Below are 9,622 nucleotides of genomic sequence, written 5' to 3' on the forward strand. Positions count from 1 at the left end.
GCAAAAATATAATGAAGCACTGATGATAATTAATTTCCTATGGCAAGTATAATAGTCGAAAGAGAGCCCTAGTTTTAGGATACAAAATCTGATTAAAGATATGATTATATTTACAGATTGCTAATGTTTAGTGCTTTGGATGTACTAAGAATATTTAATGGAAAGTGCTTCAGAAGGAGTTACATTTTTATAAAGTAGACATTTTAGAAGTTATTTTGATAATTATCAATCCGATTTAGTGCAAATAAGAAAAATAAGATGTAGGAGAAAACTTTAAGATATTTTTCAAGGTAGTGAAATAAAATTATTAATAAAAGAAATCTTTGCATACTTACAAGGAAAATTAAAGAATTTGGATTTCATATAAATAACAGAGTATCTTTTCTAAGATTAAGCTGCAGGCATTTTAACCTAATAATAAAAAAAATTTAAGCTATTTAAAAATAAAATCTATTTTGAATTGATTTTAAATACTAAAGTAATTACATGAAGACTAAAGGCATTACTTACCTAATTATCTAATTTCAAATGCTGGAAAATGTCCCACTGAAGAAACTAATATACATCTAATTTTAACTAAGACTCAGGATTACTTAGCAACCAAGGTAGAAGTCTACAAAAAATTTTTTAATCCAATACCAGCAGCAAGAAGAATAAAATGTATTAAAAGAATTCTGTTTCAGAAAAGTATCTATTTAAATTAAACATATCACCAAACTCTGTACATGAAAATAGCCTCCCATTCATGATTTCTTATGTTTGCTATTATTGTTAGTAGTTCCTGGTTTGTAGAAATTTTATTTAGGGTTGGAATTAGGATATACTGATTATGAAGTGCTACAGAAGACTGTATTTTGTTTAAATAAAGGGTTATTATATTCATATATATTAAAATTAAAGGAATTTTAAAATGAAAAATTAAATTAAATTTATTTTGCTCATTAAAACTTGCTTGTATCACAGATAAATATGCAATATTTTATCTACACTTAAAAAATATTGTTATTTAAGAAGCAAAAACACCAAAGTAAATTTTGAACACTAGATCAGAAGTTTTCTAGAAAAATGATAACTCTACTAGATTCAACCAATATTTCACCAAAACTAACATGTGGTTTGACAAAAAGCAGTTATCAAAGTGAGAAAAGATGTGAAATTGATAATAAAATGTTTTAAGTCCACAGACATGACCCCAATATCCTTTCCTTTCTGAAAAAAAAAAAAAAAAATATATATATATATATATTTTTTTTTTTTTGTAAATTTTATCACGTTTGGGAGTAAATGATGGAACTGATTCTCAAGATTCACTATTAGGTAATTCAAAAAATATATGGAGAACAAGGACATTAGGAAATATTAACTATCAAATATGAAGATATGTGATATTATTCTCTTTTCCAGCAAAGTAAAAACTGTAATTTTCATATAAGCAAAAGAAAACCCAAAAACGTTCTGATAGATGCACTTCAACAGTTTCTTTAAAGTTATGCTATGGGCTATTAAACATACCTGTTATTAAATAATTAAAGAGATTTTATGTTTCTTAGAAAAATACATTGCACCATATTTTAAAGATTAATATGCTTTCATAACACTTCCTCAATGCTTAAATGTTTTATCTGTTAGTAAGTCAAGTATAGAAGTAGAAATAATTAAAACTAATGACGTGTTAACTATTCTGAAAACCACAAGATTTTTACATCTCTTCTGAGATTTCAAGGAAGTCTAAACTTTAAAAAGGTTTCTTATTCAGTTTATTACTTTTATTTTTATCTTTTCAGTTTATTACTTCCAATAATGGAAATTCCAAAATACCACAGTGGTCAGTAATTTCCATCTAATGGTATATGAAGAATAACTTCATAAAGTCACTAACTGGATATTCAAGTATTAGATTATATCTGATACACACATATCAGATATTAGAGAACTAAATTCTCAAACTATAAAATTCCGTAATACTTTTATTTGGCTCCAAATTTTTTCTTTTCCATCTTTCTTGCAGTTCAGAGTCTCAAAGAAAACCTAATATGAGTAAATAATAGTTGAATACACATAAATCTCCAAACTAGACTCTATTCTCAAGTGATTATATGTAAAGTTACCATAATCGTATCTTTCACAGCTCCCTTGTTTTTAATGTTAAAATTTTTTCTAACCTTTTCCTGTTAAGATTTACAAACCAAAACATCCTGCCCATTTTTTGTATGTTACTATCAGTTTTGCCCATTGCAAATTTTGTTGTTGAAATAGTTCTTTGGAGAAAGTCAATTTCTCACATTAATAAAAATAAAACTCATTCCTATAGTGAATCAAAAAAGTCAGTGTAGTCAGTCTTTTTCTTTTCTTTCTTTTCTTTTCTTTTACTGAATGAGTAAATCAATCACACACCAACAGTGTTGTAAATTTAAGTGCAAAAGCATTGAAGTGCTTTACTACAAATTACAACCTAGAAACACGTTAACTGAACAATTAAGATTCATACAATCAGATTTAGATATATAACAACACAAAGTAGGAACAGAATTACAGTACATTTACAACACAAGACAGATACATGAATTCATTAGAAAATATTGTAATAAATAATTCATGAATTATAGTGCAATTGATTTATGCATAAATATAACTAATTGCCTAACAATCAGTTTATATTAACAAAATCTGTCAAAATCAAGGCAGCCACAGAGTTTTACTAAATTACTGCGACAATGGAAATACTGCAATTAAAAAACAAATACAAGTATTTGTACTGTAAACAACTAAAAAAATCAGTCTCACTAAAGTTAGTATACAATTTAATATAAAATTGTCATTAGCTACCAGAAATGGTTTAAACAACTTTACTGAGCAGTAGTTTTCTAAAAACAGAGGCACTGTTTTTTCTTTTCCTTCTTTTTTTTTTTTTTTAAATATAAAATACTTGAGGAACATTCAAATAAGTAGAAAGCATATAAGGGTTGCTTTCACCTTCATTAAAAGTCTGCTGAAACTGGATTTTTCATAAAACTGTCAATTAATAAGTAGTAACTGGTAACTAAATTTATAAAGTACTTTGAAAGTTTAACATAAAGAACATCTTAATAGAATCATTGGGGAGAAGGGGAACCCATAAATTTCCCTGCCTTTCCTAGTTTGTATAATCAAAAGTTAACTCAATAATTAGAAACATTTTGTTTCTTTTAAAAGTTATGGGTTGATCATTACCTATAAACTATCAAAAAATATTTAATTTACTATTTCTGACCAAAAATAAATAATACAAATACTAAATGCTGCAAATTAACTATAATATTACCTATAAAACTACTGATCACTGTGAAGTCAATAGCAAAATGATCCCTGATTTTATGAATCCTGTAAAGTTTTTGGTCAGGTCATCTTTTAAATGATATAAAAGTGTTCTGTAAGTATCCCTTTTCTATAAACTTCTCAATCAATTTATTAATGTAAATATAGTGTGAGGAATAAAAAAGCTCAATATAAATATTATGTAATGCATTCAGGCCCCCAAATTTTGCAAGTAAAATTCTGTATAAAGAGGTCAATAAAATTGTGTTGAAACATTTACTTTATCTTTTAACTGTGTTTTTCAGTGGGGGGGGGGGGGGGGGGGGAAATATTTTAAATAATCCAAGTTCTGGCCCTCACAAAATATGGCTTAATTCTTTAAAAAGAAAGATGACCCTGACATCTGCTGTTTTGCAATCCGTTATGTATACTTACTTGGAAAAAAAAAAAACAAAAACAAACAGAGCAAGAGGATTCATACCCTAGTATGCAGGTAACATTAAGCTGAAGAGGGTTCAGTGTAGCTCTAAGAGACCAAATAACTACTTGGTTGTGTAGCTTCCCACTCTTCAGTTTCTTTAAACATATGTAAGCAGTTTTTAAATGTAATAGCTGAAAATCTCTTTAGTATTACATGTATATGAGATTATTAGTTACACACAAACACAAGTGTAAAAACACAAGTATTTGACAAGGTGCACTTATTTTTTAAATTCAGCTTTAAGTATTCCTTTTGGACTTAGGAAAATTGGCTTAGAAAAATGATCAGAACCTGAATTTTAACAGAGAAAGGGGCACTCGGAGAATTCTGAATATATGAAGCAAATCCCCATTCTTTATATGGAGGCACATGCTTTATAACATTTTACCACTGCATACTCCATAAATCCAACATGGATACTCTGAACCACATTTTAAAACTGCTATATAAAAATTATTGGTCTCTCTTATGAGTCTGTAAAAGTTAAAATGCACTGCCCAGCTTCTAACTACCCAATTAGTAGAGTTTACATTACTGAAAGTTCAAAACAGCTTCAGTGTTAAATATCTGTAAATCTATTCAAGACCCTGAACAAACTGCAAATTTGGTTATTAGCAAAATGATAATGTATCGCCCACCAAAATGAAATCTGTAATTCATTTTGATAAACTGAAAATGTTTTGAAATGTCACAGCAGCAAATATATTAAAGTTACACTGAGGTTTTTCAATAGTAGGAGTGTGTCACAATCCTTAAAATTTAAAGTAGTCATAACATCAACTAACCAGCACATTTAAACCAAAATTATCATTCTCAAGCTTTTTCTGTGCACATTATAAACATGCTCTAAGTTGCATTCCAACTTTCTTTTCTAACCTTACACATTAGCTTATTTTTCAAATGAAAAACAAAATTAAATTATTTTAATAATTAAATTTAAATTACTTTTTGTTCTTAGTATTCCATCTTATATTAAAGGATTCTATAGCTGCTGGGGTTAACTATGTGTCAGTTTTCTTAAAAAGTATATACCTTATAAACCCCAACTTCCTGCAAATCAACTATTAAATGATAAATATTAAATTTCATTATACATATCATTTAAGGTTTTCTTTTCTATTCCTGGTGGATGCACTTGAGTGCATTTCATATTTCATAGAATACACTGTAGTGTACTAATACTGTATATATTAATTTTTCTTAGTATGGAGATAGCTGTCTATTTAAACTTTGATTGGTTGTCTGATATACTTACAATAGCCGTAAGTATATTATGTAAAAATGTTTACGAACTATTAATATCATATTTCCATTATAAGATGGTTCAACTGAATGGCTGGAGTGGTCTTTCACCAATAAAAATGTTTCACTCGACAATTACTTGTTTTCCCACAACGCTTTATGCTATTGACTACTAAAGAAAACCTGAATCTTTTCCACCTATTTATACAAGGATTAAATACAAACTATCAGAATTAAGTAAGTAACTATATAATTCTGTCCACAGTGAAAACCCTGAATAAAACTTTTTTTCAAAAGGCATGTAAGTGGTTTTTGAACTGTAAAATTTCATGTCTCCTGTCAGAGTGAGCATCTGTAATTCCCACATGTGTGTATACAGACACACAAATACACACCTGTGCACATACTCACACACACGCAAACACACATACACACACACACACACAAACATCTTCCTAACAAGTAATCTACACAGGCTTGCTGTTTTTGCAGCTGCCAGTCCCTGAATCTGTCATATTATATAACCCAGTGTCTGGTAATCGGAGTTTCTTCTTCGGAGGAGTCTTCAGTGTTCCAGATCTTTCTTTTACCTTGTATTCTAAAGTGCTGTGAGGTACCCCATAAATTCCTTGTGCTTTGGAAACACTCATCTTTCCGCTCATTACCATTGCAATAGCCTCTTCCATTATTTCATGATCATATTGGCGATAACGGCCACGTTTTTTCCTGGGCTGCTTATTATCTTTTCGATCCAATCCATCTTCAGTATTTTCAGAGGTTCCATCAACTGTTCCATTTTTAGAATTAAGACACAAAGGAGAGAGGTCCCCATGTAGAAAATAAGAGTCAACACTTGAGTGAGTTACAGGCCCAGAACATTCTACTTTGTTCTGTTTAGGGAGTATATTTTTCAGTTTTTGGAGAGCTGATCCTTCTAGGACTGGAGAGGTTTTGGAAACTTGATACATAACATCCAGCAGACCAGGACCATCAGGTTGTGGTTTTGAAACAGAACTTACTCGGAGCTGAGGAATTTTTAACTGTACAGTAGGATGTGAAGTTTCATATTGTAGACTTTCATTTTTTTCTTTAAATTGAGTAACCATTTTCTGTAGAGTTAACTGATGGAGGTAACTGGAAGCTGTTGGGAATTTTAATTCTGAGGTTTCAAGTAGATTGAGTTTACTTTTTTCTGTGCGCTCTGCTTGAGCTCTTGCCCACAAGGCTACCTTTTGCAGCACTGCACAAGTTTCTTTACTGTCTTTATATGAGTAACTATCATTGAAATCTCGAGTTTTGTTTTTAAAAGATGCAGGCTTCCCTGCTGGTAAGGCTTCTAAGTGGAGAAGTAAAGTTTTTTGAGGTATGCCATAAAGTATGCCTGCTTTATTTATGTCCAGTGCTCCAGACTGAATGTCTTTCAAAGCTTTTGAGAGCAAACCATCTGCAAACTCAGCACTTCTTTCCACATAGTCCTCTCTGTTTCTGTGTAGTCTCCTGGATGGATGGAATGAAACGATGGTAAACTGATGCATGAGAGACTCTCACACAGCTATGGAAGGGAAGGGTCCACTCCTTTATTATACTCCTTGCTTAGGTAACATCACTGCTTATGACTCTTTTTAAGTCTGTGAGATGTAGTAGTTACTCCTTATCAAAGCAAACGCTACAGTCCTGGTAGGACAATGTGTCAATCATACGGTGGCCTCAACAGGCAGACCTTCCAAGAACATAAAATCCTAACTCAGTATTTGTAAAAATATTCTCATGATGTTGCTATTCCTCTGAAAGATGCTTGCAGAGCAATACTTATAATTTTTATTTGTACGATTAGAGTTCCATTATAAAAAATACCCAAATCCTAAAGGAGTTTTTGTTAGTAGAAACGTGACGTTACCGCTAAACAAGTAATAAAAGAGTCAACCCCTTTAAAGGAAATTTGTAGCAGCAAGAATATTTCCAAACACAAACATCCCATATTTCCACAAGACTAATGTTTCTCTAGACAAAAACTTAAAATTTAAAACAAGTAGACAAGGTATATTTGGGTAAAATAATTTGATACTATAAATGTTATCTCTATTTCAAACATATCATTGTAATTTTCAAAGTTTCTCAAACAGAAGCTAACTGTACCTTAAGACTCAAAAGCTACTACAGTCTTAGTTGAAACAAATTACACTCTACATCGAAGATTTAAATGTGACAAAAAAGCTTCCTATGCAGTTTGTTAATGGGAAGATGCAAAAGTTACTAAATAAAAATCCAAAAATCCAACAGAACAGCATTTCACTGCTAATTATTTTCACTGCTAATTATTTATTTAATTAATGAGAACTTTGAAAGCATGAAAGGATTTTGTGGTGCTTACTAGATATATATTATTGTATATATTATATAAAGTTTGCCACCACACCTAAAGCACAGTGAAAAAAAATGTAAACATTATAAGCTAACTGTAAGAATTAGTAAGTACAGTACTTTTAAAATTTGTTGATTGTTTAAAAAAAAATTAAATAGTGAAATCACATATTTCCCTTAAAATTGCCTCCTGAGTACTGAATTTTAAATTTTCTTTACTCGTCCTGCTTCTTGGTTTGTAGTCTATGGTTAAGTTGGTAGTTCATTTTAGTAACATGAACTAAAGTTTGGTGATTGTTCTGATAACTTTTCTTTAACAGAAAGAATAAAAAAGAAAGAGAAAGGACGAATGAAAGGTATGAGAGACACACACTTATGAGTGACAAAAATTCTGGAGGAAAGCTATATATGTCAATCTACTCAAAGTAGTATTAAGAGTTCTCTGTAGAGATAATTTTATATTAATATTAAATTATATTTCCTAGATATTGCTTACCCAGCCATTGAATTTTCAGAAGAAGGATCACATATGGATGACTCTTCAGATTTTATGCTGGTTTTCTTTGTAGAGAGATCTAACACTCCATCCCCTATAATTTTTGCAAGAGAAAAAACTTTATATTTGTGACAAATAGGTAATCCTTACATTTTAACATTTCATATTTTGCTGATCTACTAATTCATGACCTAAAAATTAACACCTGTATTTGACATGTGGCCATTACCAACTCATTTGGTGGTTTTAGCAACAGGACATGACTGGGAAGGCACTACATAGGAAAAAAGAACAGAGAAGGAGCTGGCATATCATAAGTGATATGAAGAAACAAACAGGCTATGATACAAAATCTGTTTAAAAGCAACACTTGGTCACCTTTCCCACTGTTGTGCAGTGAACAGCCATTTAATTGCTTATCCATGATTTTTTTTCTATTCAAGGCTGCCCAGATGATGCTCTGAGAAAGTAGGAATGATATAAGTTGTACAAAACAGAGACCACAGAAAAAAATGATGATGAATAAGAGAACAATAACTAGCATTTACTAGGACTAGCAATATGTGGAACATATACTTTGGGTAGTAAACTGTGACTCTTATGTATAACCAATGTATTTTTAGAATTCAGTGTAAAATTTTACAGTTTTAAATAACTGAAACATAGAACAGTTGAATCACTGTCTACATAATATAGTGTTTCTATCTGTTACTGAATGAAGACATAACCAGTAAGAATATGACATCTTAGGAAAAATAGCCTGTTAGAAAACAACTGCTTAAGTATTTATTAAAATGTAGTTATTTTTATTATTGTTATAATATTGAATTTCCATAAATAAAATCAATGACTCAGACATGTTAATCTGACAAATCTGAGGGTCAAAAAGAATAAACATAAACTATGAATTGAAAACACAGCACTCAATAATACTGTGAATATTTCTTTACTGATAGTTAAAAAACTGAAAAGTTATAAAGAATCATTATAAGAAAACATATGTCTAAAAAATATACTAAAAAATTCAAGCTGGTTTAAAAAAAATTCAACTGGGTTTTATTGTTACCATATAAATTCATCTAACACTTAAGTGCCCTGCAAGATACAAATACAGGAAAATAAAACAGTCTCACTCATAACCTATTATTATTGTGTATAATTCAATAATAATTTTATGGAATGCCTACTATGTGAAAAGCACTATTTTAGGAATTTAGAAGCAGCAGTAACAAAGGTATAAAAATAAAAAGTACTTACTGTCATGGTACCAACCATGACCAACCAAACATGTTACCTGGGGGAAAGCTTCTATAAGGAACAGTTTGTGCAAAGGTTGTGATACGGAATCATTTCTAAAATGTTTGTGGAATAGCAAAGAAGCCAGGGTGGCTGGAGTGGAGTAACCCAGGCTGAGTGAAATGAGATCAGAAGTGTAGGAAGGCAGGAGCGCCTGGGTGGCTCAGTCGGTTAAGAGGCTGACTTAGGCTCACGTCATGATCTCGCTGTTCGTGAGTTTGAGCCCCACATCAGGCTTTGTGCGGACAGCTCAGAGCCTGGAGCCTGCTTCGGATTCTGTGTCTCCCTCTCTCTCTCTGCCCCTTCCCTGCTTGCACTCTGTCTCTCTCTCAAAAACAAATAATGTTAAAAAGAAAGAAAGAAAGAAATGTAGGAAGGCAGATCACATTAGGCCTTATAGGCCATAGTAAGAAATTTCTATTTTACTTTGAGAGAGACAGGAAAGGAGGATT

At 31.0% G+C, this 9,622-nt stretch overlaps 1 protein-coding gene across 7 annotated transcripts in view; it reads right to left on the bottom strand.

Moving 5' to 3' along the window:
- The window catches only part of LCORL (ligand dependent nuclear receptor corepressor like), a 166,939-nt gene that overhangs the window by 25,609 nt on the left and 131,708 nt on the right, over positions 1-9,622 (bottom strand). For 4 of the 7 annotated variants that reach the window (XM_049630360.1, XM_049630358.1, XM_049630356.1 and 1 more), the window contains one exon: positions 7,875-7,968. The exons of 1 other annotated variant lie outside the window; for it this stretch is intronic. In XM_049630360.1, the coding sequence (XP_049486317.1) occupies positions 7,875-7,968 (94 nt within the window). Of the gene's footprint in view, positions 1-3,591; positions 6,515-7,874; positions 7,969-9,622 lie in introns of those variants that run through there. 2 more of the 7 variants (XM_049630359.1, XM_049630364.1) reach the window with 2 other exon arrangements.

Source organism: Panthera uncia, chromosome B1, assembly GCF_023721935.1.
Source record: "Panthera uncia isolate 11264 chromosome B1, Puncia_PCG_1.0, whole genome shotgun sequence".
In the NCBI taxonomy this organism is placed as follows: domain Eukaryota; kingdom Metazoa; phylum Chordata; class Mammalia; order Carnivora; family Felidae; genus Panthera; species Panthera uncia.